This window comes from Cheilinus undulatus, linkage group 23 (assembly GCF_018320785.1).
Source record: "Cheilinus undulatus linkage group 23, ASM1832078v1, whole genome shotgun sequence".
NCBI lineage: Eukaryota > Metazoa > Chordata > Actinopteri > Labriformes > Labridae > Cheilinus > Cheilinus undulatus.
The window spans coordinates 481,910-500,094 of NC_054887.1; the positions used below are offsets into that span (position 1 = coordinate 481,910).

The 18,185-nt window shown below is 40.4% G+C and overlaps 1 protein-coding gene across 1 annotated transcript in view; it reads right to left on the minus strand.

The window, feature by feature from the left end:
- The window catches only part of LOC121505753, a 57,029-nt gene that overhangs the window by 18,715 nt on the left and 20,129 nt on the right, over nt 1-18,185 (minus strand). The window contains exon 2 of the mRNA XM_041781306.1: nt 10,623-10,726. Within this exon, the coding sequence (XP_041637240.1) occupies nt 10,623-10,726 (104 nt within the window). The remainder of the gene's footprint in view (nt 1-10,622; nt 10,727-18,185) is intronic.

An 18,185-nucleotide genomic window follows, 5' to 3' on the forward strand; every position in this document is an offset into this window, starting at 1 on the left:
GTCTGGTCAGTCCACAGAATATTTCCCAGAAGTCTTGGGGATCATCAGGATGTTTTTAGTCAAATGTGAGACGAGCCTTTGTGTTCTTTATTGTCAGCAGTGGTTTTGGTCTTGGAACTCTCCCATGATGCCATTGTTGCCCAGAGTCTTTCTGATGGTTGAGTCATGACCTCTGACCTTAACTGAGGCCAGTGAGGCCTGCAGGTCTTTGGATGTGGTTCTGGGTTCTTCTGTGACCTCCTGGATGAGTCATGGTTGCACTCTTGGAGTCATTTTAGTTGGCCGACCACTCCTGGGAAGGTTCACCACTGTTCCCAGTTTTCTCCATTTGTGGATAATGGCTCTGACCGTGGTTCTCTGGAGTCCCAAAGCCTTGGAAATGTCTTTGTAACCTTTTCCAGACTGATAGATTTCAGTCTCTTTGTTTCTCATGTGTTCTTGAGTTTCTTTGGATGGTGGTATGATGCGTTTCTTTCTGAGATCTTGTAGCCTACTTCACTTTGTCTGACAGCTTCTATTTAAGGGATTTCTACATTCAGGTAATCTGGAGGTAATCAGGCCTGGGTGTGGCCAGAGAAACTGAACTCAGCTTTACAAGAACTGTAGTTAATCACAGTTAACTCATGATTTAACAAGGGGGCAATTACTTTTTCACACAGGGACAGATAGGTTTGGATTTTTTCCCCCTTAAAAAAAAATAAAATAATTTTTCAGACACTGCATTTTCTATTTACTTGGGTTGTCTTTGTGAGATATTAAAATTGGATTGATGATCTGAAACATCTAAGTGTGATAAATATTTACAAAAAACTCAGAAATCAGAAAGGGGGCAAATAGTTTTTCACTGTCTGACGCTCCATCCCACTGCTACTGGAGGAGGCCTGACTTTCCCCTAAATCTGTGTAGCTACTGAGGTGTAGAGGTTGAAATAAGTCCCCAGAACTTTGGCAGAGAGAACAAAGAGCAAACTCAGACACAGATTCTGTGGTGTTAATCTTCATGTGTTGACTGTTGAAGCTCATAACTTGTGTGCCAGATTAAATGAAGTAGATTTGTCCTGTCAGGGAGTAAGCTCAGCTCTCCTCCTTGTGAAATATGTCGTGTTGACTCTGTGGACATATTCTGGGTTGATTTCACCCTCTGAATGATAACAGGTTTACAGATAGAGAGATAACACCATAGGGAAATTAGGGAGGCCGCTGTGGCTATCAGAGAGGAGCTGAGATTATTCTGATCCACTTCCTGCTGAATGATCAGGGCCTTGAGTGAGGATTGCTGCCAGTCAAAGCCACTTGCATCAAAGTGCAGCGTTTCAATCTAATTGGCTGACAAAGAGAGAGGCATGCAGAGTCCCTTGTAGATAGACATCCTATCATGCAGCTGCTCTGCCTTTGCACTACCAATTACCTGCAGCCGTGTATTGTCAGAGGGACCCTGCAGATCAAACATGTGGGTTGGCCTCTCCTTGTGATGCTGCTGAGTCGCCATAATTGTTCTCCCTGGGTTTACTAGTGACGACTCCACAGCACTTTTAATGAGGCAGGGGGAGATGAGTTTGAGTCATACCTCCAAAATAGCTGTTTCAATCCAATTACACCCCCATTCACTACGCTGACATTTTTATTTGTGAGGCTCCAGAGTGAAGAAAGCCTTTCCAAAAACCTCGTTTTAGAAGTGGCAGCCACTGTGACAGTTATCCTCCGTGTGCTTGTCCTGTTTCTTTGTAGAAGGTCACTGTGTTTGGGTGCAGAGCTGAGGCTTAACAGTCTGACTGAATACACCCAGTTATATTGGTCCCAAACACTCTAGTTCTGAACGTATGAGGCAGCAGAGTCTGTCCTGCTCTAAGACATCAGGTTAAAATGACCTGGGTTCAACTATTATTATTATTATTATTATTATTATTACATATATTTAGTATTATTATTATTATTATTATTATTACGTTTATTATTATTATTATTATTATTATTGTTACATATATTTAGTATTATTATTATTATTATTATTATTATTATTATTACTTTTATTATTATTATTATTATTCAGTAAACTACACAATAGCTTCTCCCAGTAAGAAGCTCTTAATCCACTTTACTCCTGACACTGCTGACACTTATAATGACTCTAGATGGAGATAAAGCTGTTTCAGCCCTGATGGAACATTTCGATGAAGAATAAAGCTCAAAGGCTGAGTGATGTTTGTCAACCTGGAGTGACGCTGTGACCGCCAGGATCTGTCACACTGAGCTCACGCTGGTGACACTGCAGAATGGCTTTATTAGAAATATACGAGGGATTCCTGCTGTTCAAAGCTTTCATTCCCACACATCTACTTCCACTGACGGCCTTGAAGGGAACTCCAAATTTACACATCAGCGTCAGTGTTCTCATTGTAAAGACTGACTCAGCCTGTGAAAAACACTTCTTAGGGTCTTCCCAGGATCCAGCGGAGCTTTGAAAAGTCTAAGAAAAGAACATTCTCTGAGGTCATATCTGAAGACAGCCTTTCATTTTAAAAAAGGAGTAAACCCACATTAATCTCTGAGCCTGGAGCTTTACAGAGAGCTGTGTGACCAGGACAATAGCAAATGACCCTGCACAGAGACCAAACATGTGATGGTGGTTTTCATCATGCATGACGGATGCAATGATTAGGACTAAGAGCTGTATGCTGTCCTGGAACCACTAGGAACACTCTTTGGAGATGTTTGTTGTGTTGAGTATAGCAAAGAGGAGAATGACACAAACAAAAACAAAACACAACAGACAAAAAATATTCTGACGTGCCTTAATTTCACGCTAATCTTAGTCTGGAGATAATTCTAAGATCTGGAGTCTCAACCATCAAACAGGTAGAACATCAACCAGGTAGAACATCAACCAGGTAGAGCATCAACCACATAGAGCATCAACCACATAGAACATCAACCAGTTAGAAAATCAACCAGGTAGAGCATCAACCAGGTAGAACATCAACCAGGTAGAACATCAACCACATAGAGCATCAACCAGTTAGAACATCAACCACATAGAGCATCAACCAGGTAGAGCATCAACCAGATAGAACATCAACCATGTAGAGCATCAACCAGGTAGAGCATCAACCAGATAGAACATCAACCATGTAGAGCATCAACCAGGTAGAGCATCAACAAGGTAGAGCATCAACCAGTTAGAACATCAACCACATAGAGCATCAACCAGGTAGAGCATCAACTAGTTAGAACATCAAGCACATAGAGCATCAACCAGATAGAACATCAACCAGGTAGAACATCAACCACGTAGAGCATCAACCAGGTAGAGCATCAACGAGATAGAACATCAACCAGGTAGGACATCAACTACGTAGAGCATCAACCAGGTAGAGCATCAACCAGATAGAACATCAACCATGTAGAGCATCAACAAGGTAGAGCATCAACCAGTTAGAACATCAACCACATAGAGCATCAACCAGGTAGAGCATCAACTAGTTAGAACATCAAGCACATAGAGCATCAACCAGATAGAACATCAACCAGGTAGAACATTAACCACATAGAGCATCAACCAGGTAGAGCATCAACGAGATAGAACATCAACCAGGTAGAGCATCAACTACGTAGAGCATCAACCAGGTAGAGCATCAACCAGATAGAACATCAACCAGTTAGAACATCAACCACGTAGAGCATCAACCAGGTAGAACATCAACCAGGTAAAACATCAAACAGGTAAAACATCAACCAGGTAAAACATCAACCACATAGAGCATCAACCAGTTAGAACATCAACCACATAGAGTATCAACCACATAGAGCATCAACGACATAGAACATCAACCAGTTAGAACATCAACCAGGTAGAACATCAACCAGGTAGAGCATCAACCAGGTAGAACATCGACCAGGTAGAACATCAACCACATAGAGCATCAACCAGTTAGAACATCAACCACATAGAGCATCAACCAGGTAGAGCATCAACCAGATAGAACATCAACCATGTAGAGCATCAACAAGGTAGAGCATCAACCAGGTAGAACATCAACCAGGTAGAACATCAACAAGATAGAACATCAACAAGTTAGAACATCAACCATGTAGAGCATCAACCAGATAGAGCATCAACCAGATAGAACATCAACCAGTTAGAACATCAACCAGGTAGAGCATCAACCAGGTAAAACATCAACCAGGTAGAACATCAACCAGGCAGAACATCAACCAGGTAGAGCATCAACTAGTTAGAACATCAAGCACATAGAGCATCAACCAGGTAGAGCATCAACCAGTTAGAACATCAACCACATAGAGCATCAACCAGGTAGAGCATCAACTAGTTAGAACATCAACCACATAGAGCATCAACCAGGTAGAGCATCAACTAGTTAGAACATCAAGCACATAGAGCGTCAACCAGGTAGAGCATCAACCAGTTAGAACATCAACCACATAGAGCATCAACCAGGTAGAGCGTCAACCAGTTAGAACATCAACCACGTAGAGCATCAACCAGGTAGAGCATCAACCAGTTAGAACATCAACCACATAGAGCATCAACCAGGTAGAGCATCAACTAGTTAGAACATCAAGCACATAGAGCATCAACCAGATAGAACATCAACCAGGTAGAACATCAACCACGTAGAGCATCAACCAGGTAGAGCATCAACGAGATAGAACATCAACCAGGTAGAACATCAACTACGTAGAGCATCAACCAGGTAGAGCATCAACCAGATAGAACATCAACCAGTTAGAACATCAACCACGTAGAGCATCAACCAGGTAGAACATCAACCAGGTAGAACATCAAACAGGTAAAACATCAACCAGGTAAAACATCAACCACATAGAGCATCAACCAGGTAGAGCATCAACCACATAGAGTATCAACCAGGTAGAGCATCAACCAGGTAGAACATCAAACAGGTAAAACATCAACCAGGTAAAACATCAACCACATAGAGCATCAACCAGGTAGAGCATCAACCACATAGAGTATCAACCAGGTAGAGCATCAACCAGGTAGAACATCAACCAGGTAGAACATCAAACAGGTAAAACATCAACCAGGTAAAACATCAACCACATAGAGCATCAACCAGGTAGAACATCAACCAGGTAGAACATCAAACAGGTAAAACATCAACCAGGTAAAACATCAACCACATAGAGCATCAACCAGGTAGAGCATCAACCACATAGAGTATCAACCAGGTAGAGCATCAACCACATAGAGTATCAACCAGGTAGAGCATCAACCACATAGAGTATCAACCAGGTAAAACATCAACCACATAGAGCATCAACCAGTTAGAACATCAACCACATAGAGTATCAACCAGGTAGAGCATCAACCACATAGAGCATCAACCAGATAGAACATCAACCAGTTAGAACATCAACCAGGTAGAGCATCAACGAGATAGAACATCAACCAGTTAGAACATCAACCACGTAGAGCATCAACCAGATAGAACATCAGCCACGTAGAGCATCAACCAGATAGAACATCAACCACGTAGAGCATCAACCAGATAGAACATCAACCAGGTAAAACATCATCCAGGTATAACATCAACCAGATAGAACATCAACCAGGTAGAATATCAGACCAGGTAAAACATCAACCAGGTATAACATTAACCAGGTATAACATCAACCAGATAGAACATCAACCAGGTAGAACATCAACCACGTAGAGCATCAACCAGGTAGAACATCAACCAGGTAGAGCATCAACCAGGTAGAACATCAAACAGGTAAAGCATCAACCAGGTATAACATCAACCACATAGAGCATCAACCAGATAGAACATCAACCAGGTAGAATATCAACCAGGTAGAGCATCAACCAGGTAGAGCATCAACCAGGTAGAGCATCAACCAGGTAAAACATCAACCAGGTAGAACATCAACCAGGCAGAACATCAACCAGGTAGAGCATCAACCAGGTAGAACATCAACCAGGTAGAGCATCAACCAGGTAGAACATCAACCAGGCAGAACATCAACCAGGAAAAACATCAACCAGGTAGAACATCAACCAGGTAGAACATCAACCAGGTAGAACATCAACCAGGTAGAGCATCAACCAGGTAAAACATCAACCAGGTAGAGCATCAACCAGGTAAAACATCAACCAGGTAGAACATCAACCACATAGAGCATCAACCAGGTAGAACATCAGCTAGGTAGAGCATCAACCAGGTAGAACATCAACCAGGTAGAACATCAACCACGTAGAGCATCAACCAGGTAGAACATCAACCAGGTAGAACATCAACCGGGTAGAGCATCAACCAGATAGAACATCAACTAGGTAGAACATCAACCACGTAGAGCATCAACCAGGTAGAACATAAAAAAGGTAGAGCATCAACCAGGTAGAACATCAAACAGGTAGAACATCAACCAGTTAGAACATCAACCACGTAGAGCATCAACCAGGTAGAATATCAGACCAGGTAAAACATCAACCAGGTAGAACATCAACCACGTAGAACATTAACCAGGTAATACACCAACCAGGGAGATAATCAGACACATTTAACATTATCCAGGTAAAACACCAGAAAGGCAGAATATCAACCAGGTAAAACATCAGAAAGCCAGAACTTTAACCAGGTAAAACACCAGAAAGGCAGAACATTAACCAGGTAAACCATCAGAAAGGCAGAATATCAACCAGGTAAAACACCAGAAAGGCAGAACATTATAGTGACCATTTAGACTCCTGGTTTTTCCTGTGCTCCACCTCAACAGCTCTTTGAACTTTCTGATATTTAGTCAGCCTTTTCCAGTGGTGGACAGTAATGGAGTACATTTGCTTCAGTACTGTACTTAAGTACATTTTTTCAGTATTTGTACTTTACTTGAGTATTTGTTTGTTTTTTTTTTGGAAACTTATGACTTTCACTCCACTACATTTCAAAGACAAATATTGTACTTTTGACTCCACTACATTTCTAGGAAGTACTCTTCCTTTTTGGTTCAGCGTAGCTTTGTAGTCACATGTTGGTGTTTTTCTTTTCTAAAATGTAGTTGGCCAGACGCTGTGCTCCTCACAGAAGGGAACCAATCACAGTCACCGCTCACGCCAGGGATGGATTTGCGAACAGGCTACGTCATCCTCGCTCTGTGTAGCAAGCGCTCCCGCCTTCATTCAAACAGAACTCAGCAATGGAGGTGGAGAAACTCGAGCTGAAAAACCAGCGCACCCATGGCCACTGTTCCCTCTGAGGGTTTTTACTGCATAATTGCTCTCCACCTCTGCGCAGAAGAAAAAAATTGTGCTCTCAAAAATCCCCGACGAGTTTTCACTGTCTTTTTTCTAATGTGCGCTGTGATCAAAGGCGCATTAATGTGCTGGCAAGCTGCTGCTGTAGCCTAGGGTTTCTACCTGCATGGTTGCCTCATACATGAGAGATGTAAAGTGTGGCTATCACATTATGCAACAGCCGACATAGCAATGGCAAGGCCTGATACTGTCAGCCGCTGAATACAGGTGGATTTCAGCTGCAGGTGGTTCCTCAGTGAGGTACTTTGGTGAGTTGAATTTAACAGCGTCTCAAACTCCACCTCCCTCTAACTGTGCTCAGCTCTTAGTGCCAGTGTGTGAATTGGGTGCTTGTTTCAATGACTGATTTATACATAAAAGACTATTTTTTTCCTGAAATAACAGCCATGTGGCCGAGTCTATTGATGCATCCATCTTGCGTTTTTGCGCAGACACTTTTGGCTTCATGTCGTTCACACAACACTAACGCCATACACAGACAAACAAACACAAGCTAACGGGTTGGTGGTGTAGACCTGAGGCTTCTATCTGCAGAAGAGAAAAGGATTCAACACAGAAATGAACTTTTCTCCTTCTTTATTCCTCTCTGATCAAGGCGCATACAAACCTTGATTATATTAACCAGGATTTCCAGACATCATAATTTCCGCTAGCTAAAGCTGAGAGTGGCTTGTGAATTGAATCAATGAATGAAAGGTGAAAGTCATGACTTGAACAGTAATAATGAATCATTATAGTTATATTCACTTGATTTCACATGATATCTGGAGCTGGAGAGGTGATGCCATGTGGATGTAGCGTATGCGTCAGATGTCTCCCACAGTTGATGAAGTAGGCGCTCAGGGGAGTCCAATGTCTGCTCAGGAGTTTTGAAAATTTGAGGGAATGTTGCCCATGGCCATATCTCAGCTCAGTGTCTGAGATTTCAGAAATGAGGAATGATTCATATCATCCACAATTTAATGACAATAGTTGTCCTTATTGTTTTTGATTGCATTTTTATGGTGAAGTTTTTACAGGTGTTTTTACAGACATTTTGTAGCAGAGTGGTTCTACATGTAAGTCAGTACCTCATTGGGTGTTTCAGAGAGTTACAAGGTTCTGTAAAAGCACTGAGAAAACAATACAGCAATTACTGATGTTAGAAAATGTACTTTGTACTTTTGAATACTTAAGTATTTTTAAAAGTAAGTACCTTACTACTTTAACTTGAGTAAAATTTCACCAAGCAACTTTTACTTGTACTTAAGTAAGATTTGATCACGAGTATCAATACTTTGACTAAAGTACTGGAGTTGAATACTTTGTCCACCGCTGGTCTTTTCCTAAATACACAGAGCAGAGTAGACAGGTTTGACCTTTCCTTAGTTTCCCTAATGTAAAGGTCATTAAACCCCAAAATGACTTAAACGGTAAATCAGGAGCAAATTCAGAGCCAACATTTCCTAACAAGGTGTTTTGGTTTAGTTAACCCCTGTTTGGTGTTACACAGCAAATGTCCATGAGTCTGGAGGATCCATTATTAGATATTTAAATCAATACAGCCAAAACAATTCAGATGACAGTTCTTCACAGAGATTTACATCAACCCAGTTAAAAGCAACAGTATTTATGGCTATTATTATAATTATTATTATTATTATTATTATTATTATTATTATTGTTGTTGTTATCATTATTATTATCATTATTATTAACATTATTATTATATGGCTATTATATGTCTCTAATGAGTTTAAAACTTAATTCATAAATAAAAGACTCATTTGTTTTCACTTGGAGACAATAAAATAATAATGAAAATCAATTACAATCAAGATGGTGAAAAAACCAAAGGTGACAGAGAATCATTGGTCAGTATTTTTCATGTTCTCCCCGTGCATGTGTCAGTCGTCACTAGTAGGAGTGAATGAGCGTGTTCCTGGTTGTTTGTCTCTACGTCAGTCCAGTTACCAGTCTAATGCCCACCCACCTCTCACCATGTGATGGCGGTGTAGATAAATGATAGATATTCTAAAGTCTTCATCTTCATCATCCAAGGCTCTCTGAGAGGAGGGTCTTTCCTCCATCTTTATTGATTAAGAAAACATAGGATGGCTCCAGTAAGTCAGGGGCAGGCTGTGTGGGAATTCAGGAGCATTGAGGTGTATGTGAGTGCCTGAAATGAAGAAGGCTGAAACGTGTGGGAGACCGAGGTGTAAAAGACAAACTGACCCACAGGTACAGCGATGTCTGCACACACAAGAAGAAACGTTAAAGGGATATTTCAGGATTTTTGAGGTTGGGTCATGTGAGGTGCTTGGCTATAGCAGTGGCATTAGCCTCCAGTGATTTCTGTGTAATTTGAGCCTGTTGTTATTACGGGCTCAGAGAGAGCTGCTGCATGGTGGCTGTAGATGGGAATGTTTTGTCCGTGTAAATTAATGAGTTTTAAGAATAAATGGGCCAAGAAAATACGTTGAATCGCCTGTGCACTCTGTTGAAAACATACACAGCACTTCATTTCTCCCCAGAAAATCCCTCTGAGTCAGGCACTAATTTACGATGCAGCTTTCGCCATTTTGTATCCTTCCGCCTCCACACACTGTTTACGGTTCACACATCCGCCGGTCAACTGTGTGGGAGGCAGTGTAGCGGGGTTAAGCATCGGTTACTACAACGCATTTTTGAGTTTTTAATCTGTTTTCTTTAGATTCAGGAGATGCCGCGTACTTGCATTTATCCAGGCTGTTTGAACAAGCACACCTCCTGGACACCGTACATATCAGCCATGAGAGGAAAAGGCCACAGTCAGAAGCCAACCTGGATGACAAGTTTCCATTCGGCCCTTCAAGTTGGGGTCTGTTTTTGAAGTGCTGTGTAAGTTTCAACACAGCGCACAGGTGAGTCAACATATTTTCTTGGCCCATTTATTCATAAAATTACATGGAAATCACTGGAGGCTAATGCCACTACTATAGCCAAGCACCTCTCACGACCTTATATTAATAATAATAATAATAATATTTCAGCTTCAAAAATCCTGAAATATCCCTTTAACACTAGGCCCAGATATGAGGACAGACTGAAGGACCCGCAGTGTCATCACATTTAACCCCTCAGGTCAGCAGATTGAACACCTGGTATGTAATATAAATGTGTGGAGGTTGTCCAGTGAACAACCACTGAAATTAAGATTCTAAGTTCTGCACAGAAACTGAGCCAAGGCTGATGAGTCAGGGTCAGAGAAGTTATGTATCATATCATTTTTCTGTCCTACAGACCTGACACCGTACAAGGGTGAAAGCAGTGGACATAGAACCCAGAGTGACTGACCTAGATAAAGGACTCACCTGTAGCGCCCTCTGCTGGTACCGTCATTTCCCAGACACTAATTAGAAGCACCATTACAAGTAGAAGCCCTTTACGTCTGACCTCTGTGTATCGCTCGCTCATCCTGAAAAGAGACAAAACAAGTCCTCATTAGAACAGAATGAAAAATATCAGCTCATCTAGAATCTGATGGCAGAAACACACACAAAAAGGTAGGGACAGGGAAACAGCAGGCTGGAAAAGTAAGTGGTACTGATGGAAAACAGCTGGAGGAGTTTTGACATCACTAGGTTAACGGTCAACAAGTCAGTAACATGACTGGGTATAAAAGGAGCATTTTAGAGAGGCAGAGTCTCTCAGATGTAAAGATGGGCAGAGGTTCACCAATCTATAAAATACAGTCTAAAAATCAAGGAACAATTTCAGAAAAATGTTCCTCAAAATTAAATCGTGAAGACTTTGAATGTCAACCATCTACAGTCCATAATATCACCAACAGATTCAGAGAATCTGGAGAAATCTCTGTGAGCAAGGGACAAGGCTGAAGGGGCCCTCAGGGGCCACTGCATTAAAAACAGATATGGTTCTGTGCTAAAATCACTGAATGGGCTCAGGAGGAATGCAGAAATCAGTGTCTGTCATTCACAAAGCTGGATCATGGAGAGAAGTAGTCATATGTGAACAGGATCCAGAAAAACCACTGTCGTCATTATCCAAAGCTCATTTAACATGGACTGAAGAAGCATGGAAAACTGTTCTGTGGTCAGAGGAGAACTGTTCTGTGGTCAGAGGAAAACTGTTCTGTGGTCAGAGGAGAACTGTTCTGTGGTCAAAGGAGAACTGTTCTGTGGTCAGAGGAGAACTGTTCTGTGGTCAAAGGAAAACTGTTCTGTGGTCAGAGGAGAACTGTTCTGTGGTCAAAGGAGAACTGTTCTGTGGTCAGAGGAGAACTGTTCTGTGGTCAAAGGAGAACTGTTCTGTGGTCAGAGGAGAACTGTTCTGTGGTCAGAGGAGAACTGTTCTGTGGTCAGAGGAGAACTGTTCTGTGGTCAGAGGAGAACTGTTCTGTGGTCAGAGGAGAACTGTTCTGTGGTCAGAGGAGAACTGTTCTGTGGTCAGAGGCTAACTCCTTGTCCCTTGCTCACTGAGAATCCATTTTCCTGAAATGCTAAAAAGTCTCAGTTTCAACATCTGATATGTGTGTTTATGCTTTATTGTGAATAAAACATGTAAAACAGTTAAACAGTTGATGTTAGATTTGGGACGGTTTAGCTAAAAGTGGGATAGAGAGTAAAGAAGGTAAATATGCTAAAAGAAACATGATGGGAACTTTCTGAGGTGAACTACAGAGCTGTAAAGAACCAGTCCAGATTAGTATTAAGATCTTCCAAAGTGATTTTCAGTGAGGAGTGTTAAAAGAAGGATCTGTCAGATCCCTTAGTCTCTACCAGCTCCAGCCTGAACCACAGTTTAAGAAACTCTCATCCCTTTGATAGGTGTGTTTGAGGTTCCCTCCCTGCCTGTGCCATCAGAGGAAATGGCTGCTGGCTGAATGTAGAGAATGACAGGAGCAGAGATAAGGCTGCTGCTCCTCTGGATCATTCCCTCTCTTCACAATAGCTCAGCTTGTCTGATGCATATTTGTTCTTATCGAACAGCGAGAGAGAGGCTCTTATCCCTGAAAACAAACTACAGCTGTGAATGTGTACCAGATCGCTGTAGCCCCCCGTACCCCCCAGCAGAAGGCTCCAACAGAAGGTGAAGTCCCCTGCTGCCCCCCCAGGTCTCTGTAAGCCTCTCTGTGCTCCTCAGAGGAGAGCGAGCATCCCTCCTCTGTACTCCCTCACCCTAATCAAGAGTGTGAAGCTGCCTAAACCATCTGCAGAGTTCTCATTGACTGGCAATGATCAGATTTCAAACAGGCACGCAGGAGCAGAGCGGTAATTACTGGAAGAGGCCCGGTGTCGTATGGCGTTAGCGTACACTGTTACAAGCTGAGTTTACGCCTCATTTACCGCCTCTGATCTGCCCGCTTCATTGATGTATAGATTAGCTCAGCCTCACTCCTCAGATTATTTCTGTAATATTTGTATAACCTACCTCTGACTGCTTTAATTAGACGTGAGGAATATCACCAACAAGAGCTGCTCCTCTGAAACTATAGAAGATGTCTGTCATCAGGATAGGAAGGACAAGGATGAACACAACGGGACAGCTCCATACACAGAGGGGCTCCTTTACACATTTATACGAATCAACAAGTGGCGACGATGGGGCTCTGAACCAGAACCAGAACCAGAACTCTGAACCTGACAGTCCTGACAGACTGTTCCACATATCCATGACAGGATAGAAGATTAGCAGGAAAGCAGCTCCAGTAAATCTGATCCCGTAGTAAAGTGTTTATTCTCTTCTAAATGGAGCCTCATCTTTGAGGAGCATGCATGTGTGGGATGAGCAGCAGAGCTGAGGATGTGGGTTGGTCCAAAACAAGTGTGCCTGATTGGCACCTCTAACTGCAGAGTAATAAACAGATCATATAAAAAGGAATAAAACCATCACCAGATGTTGCTCTGAACAGCAGGTGTAATGGTTTAATAGGTGACTATGTTATCTTATGACTTCTACACAGTCCCATGTTTCTGGACTTCTCTGACCATTCATGTGACCTTCCTTTAAAATAGACAGTGACATGAGTTTCATCCACTCTCAGGAGTGCAGACGTGGGTCAGGGTCAGGAGGTTTTTCCTAGGGTTTAGAGTCTGCTAAGGCTTCATGTAGCATGGAAACCTGCTGTCACAGAACATCCCTCTGGGTTAAAGACAGAATGTACACGGATGACAACCACAAGCACCAGTGTTATAACAGCAGAGTGTGAAGGATAGCAGAGAGAAAACTAAGAGAAGCTGAAGCGTTAAATGATCTCTTTGTCTGCACAGCCTCACTTCTTCTCTTGCCAGAGGAGACACAAGGCTTTCCTTTCTACACAATATTGTTCGCTGCACTTGAAGACACCTTCAAATGCAAATGAACACCTTTATTTAGGAAGAATGCACATTACTTTTGACTGGTGACACCTCTGACCTGGATCACTTTATGAGTCAGCTCTGCTGTGTGCTATATGAGCCTGCAGTGTACATCAGGCCCTTCCTTTCACAGGAGCAAAGTGAGATCAGACTGAATGTCAACCTGACATGTTAACGGAGGAACTCGCTAGACTCAGTCTGATCAGATGACTGTTCATGTTAACGTTTGGTCTCTGCAAACATGAAGAGGTTCTTAAAAACCTGATGCTAATTATCACTGATCACTTTAGTGACACCAATAATCAATAGTTTCATGGATGCCTGCGTGTAGTGTCTTACGTTTTCCTCCATGCATGGACGCAGAAGTCCTGGTCAGCAGGTCGCAGTCTCAGACTGAGATTTTGCTAGGACTGTGGGACACTAACTGCAAGACTAGAATACAGTTCTTTTGAGATTATTTCCCATCATGCATCTGGTGGAAATTCACAACAAAACCTTTTGGGCAGAGAATAAGATGTAGGAGGAGATAGAGACCATGTGAGTTAATATCTCTTATAATCTGAACTTTTTTTTTTTGAAAAATGTTTTTATTAAGTTTTGTGGCATAATCCACAATAAATGTACAAACATTATATTGTAAATTGTTTTCCTTTTTACTTTAACAAACATTCTAACAAAAGAAAACATTCAACACCCACCCTCTTTCAACATCACATTAGATACTCTCTTTCAAACACCAATTTGCAATTAAAGAAATAAAAATATCTGTACATGCATACACACATGCATATTTGCCTTGTATAAACCATAACTTAAATCCTGCTCCAGTCTCTCCGGGAAATTTCACCTTGATTCTCCAGCTATCCTACTCTCAGTCTCCTTCCTGCAGAAACTCTCCTATGTCCCCATTTTTCATAAATTTCTCAAATGGTTTCCATATTTCATTATAAATCTCTACCTTATTTTTCAGGATATATGTTATTCTCTCCATTGACATACAATTTACCATACTTTTAATCCAAGCACCTAAAGTTGGTGCAGCGGTTTTCTTCCAATTGATAGCAATCATTCGTTTTGCCTGAAGTATAGAAAAGTCTACAAACCTACATTCTTTTCCCTTTAACTTGAGATTTGATGGATATAGATGAAACAGCATCATTTTAGGTTCTAATGGAATATTTACAGATAAAATGATCTTTATTTTATCTATGACTTCCCTCCAAAATGTTTGGATTTCCACACAATCCCAAATGCAATGTATAAATGTTCCTTGAAAATCTCTGCATTTGAAACAGTTATCAGGTATATTATTATTATATTTATGAAACTTAACAGGAGTTATATAAGTCTGCATTAGCCAATTGTATTGAAGAATTTTTAAACTGGTATTGGCAGTTTTTGTTTGAGCTTTTTCACATATCTTGTTCCATTCAGTATTTGTAATGTTCACATTCAGGTTTGACTTCCATGTCTCAAGTTTGGGTACTGAGGATTCATTCGAACCAGACATAAGCCAGCTGTATATTAATGAGATCAAACCCTTGGTTTTGCAGTCCTTGATCATAAATTCTTCTGGGGCAGAAAGAGCTGGAATTGCTAATGATTGATTTTGCATAGAATATATGAAACTTCTCAATTGTAAGTATTTAAAGAAATGTTTCCTTGGGATATCATATGTTACAGATATATCCTCAAATGTCATTAAAACATTTTCTTTAAAAAGGTCAGACACTTTACTCAGTCCTTTTCTTGCCCATGTTTGGAATCCACCATCTTGCCTACAAGTGTAATGTATCTGAGTGGAACATGCTTCTATATCCATCCAAGCCAGAATGTTTCTTTACAAAAATAAAACATTATCGTTCTCAGCTGTTCTGCCTGATAGTAGATGTAAAGGTTTGGACACTTCAACCCTCCAGCATCAAATGGGAGATATAACAAGGACAGACGAATCCTAGGACATTTCTTATTCCATATAAACTTTGTGACGAGTGTTGTAAATTTTTCAAATATTCCTTCAGGTGGCGCCAGAGGGATATTTTGGAATAGATATAAAAATTTAGGTAATATATTCATTTTCAATACATTAATTCGCCCAATAAGGGATATTGGCAGAGGCATCCACCTGTCTATAGATTTAATTGTAGAGTCCATTAGATCTTCATAATTTGTTGATACTATTTTTTCCATCTGAGGGGATATTTTAATTCCCAAATAAGTAAAGCTGTTTGACATTTTAAAAGTAAACATGTAATGTCCAGGACCTTGTCTCTCATCTTCATTAAGCAACATAAGTAAGGATTTAGTTGTATTTACTTTATAACCAGAAATTTTACCAAATTTTCCTATTAACTCTAGAAGTGCCGGAATAGAGATGCTTAAATGTTTTAAAAACAAGATTACGTCATCCGCAAATAGAGCTATCCTGTGATCTCTGTTACCAATTTTTATTCCATTAATTTGCTTGCTGCCTCTCACTGCCAGTGCTAGTGGTTCTATAGCTAAAATAAATAGAAGAGGTGACAAAGGTGATCCTTGAGGACAACCTCGTGTAATATTAAAAGGCTCTGGTACAACTTCGTTTGTTAACACCTCAGCCATAGGGTTAAATGTAATAATCTGACCCAATTACAGAAAGTATTCCCAAATCCAAAACGGTTTATAACCTCAAAAAGATAGGGCCATTCGACCCTATCAAAGGCTTTTTCTGCGTCCAGTGTTAAGAGTCCTGTGTCTTTTTCCCCTTTTCGATTATAAATGATATTAAGAACACGCCTCACGTTATGAAACCCTTGTCTTCCTTCTATGAACCCATTTTGATCGTCCAACACAATACTTGGTAGCACACCTTCCAACCTCCTTGCCAGAATTTTACTGAGAATTTTTGTATCTGTGTTTATTAAGCTTATTGGACGCATGTTTTCACATTCATTATTAATTTTGCCGGGTTTTGGAAGCAATATAATTAAAGACACTCTCAGTGTTTCTGGGAGACAGCCATTAACAAAAGATTCTAAGTACATCTGGTAAAGAGGCATTATCAGTTTATCCTTAAAATGTTTATATAAATCAATGGGAATGCCATCCGGACCTGCTGTTTTTCCAGCCTTCAATGCAGCTATTGCCTCTGATACCTCAACAATGCTTAGCTGTTTGTCTAAATTTCTTTTATTTTCCTCTGAAATTTTTGGAATGTTAAGTTCATCTAAAAAGTTGTCCTGGAGATTATTCCTATTGTTATATTCAGACGTGTACAATTTTGCATAAAAGTCTCTGAACTTGTTATTAATTTCCAAAGGATCAGTGATATTTTTACCATTGTTACCCTCTAAAGTATTTATTGCTCTCTCTGATTGTTGTTGTTTTATGCGCCACGCAAGTAGCCTTCCTGGTTTTTCACCCTGATCATAATAATTCTGTTTGAGCCTAATTAGATTTGCAGCTGCTTTTTCAGATGTCAAGTTATTGTATTTAGTTCTCATTATTAGTAGTTGTCTTGATTCTTCTTGAGTATTCTGTCCTTGCTGAAAAGTTTTGTTCTCAAGCGTTCTAATTTCCATTTCTAAGCTTTTAAGTTCTTTGTGTGATTCTTTGGTTCTTCTGCTAGTATAACTAATAATCTGCCCTCTAAGAAATGCCTTAAAGGCTTCCCATCTAATTGTGGCAGAAGTTTGAGATGAATTAATCTCAAAATAGGTATCAATTTGCTCGCCTAAGAACTTTAAAAAATTGATGTCCTTCATCCATTTTATGTGAAATCTCCATTTTGTGGATTTACGAATCAACTTTGGGTCCACGAAGCTCATAGAAACCGCAGCATGACCTGAAATAACTATGCTGTTATAGTGGCAGCCTTTGATAGTAGAAAGAAGTTCTGCTGACACCATAAAGAAATCTATCCTAGAGTAACTCCTGTGGGTGCCGGAATAACAGGAATATTCCTTCTTTAAAGGATTTAGATGTCTCCATACATCAATAAGATTTAATTCTTTAATGAAATAATGTAAAGTTTTCCTAGATTTTGTATGAGTAATATCAATACCACTAGATCTATCTTTTTTTGGGTCCAAATCGCAATTAAAATCTCCTGCAATGATGTGTTTACCTGGCATTGTGGAAATTCTTAAAAATAAATTGTTGTAAAACTTATCATTATCATTGTTAGGTCCATATGTTTATTAAATTGAGCTGTGTGTTAAACAGGTAACCTTGAACTATTAAAAATCTGCCATTGGAGTCTTCTATGATTTTGCTTATTTGTCTTGGAATAGATTTGTGGATTAATAATCTGATCTTTTTAAATCTTTTACATCGAGTAGAAACGAAAGGAAAGTTCAACACAGAAGCAACTGTGCATGTTACTGCAACAACCGAGGAACTATCCCGGAGTACCGTACGAAAACAAACTGCCACTGGGCTTTACTTTGATAAACACAGTGGCAGTTTACCGTGGCTTTCATGTCAGCCTGGAATGAATTAACACACATTAGACCATGGTCCTGGTGCATACTCAATTCTGATTGGCTCTGGAAATTCCACTGGTGTGTATTAACTTCT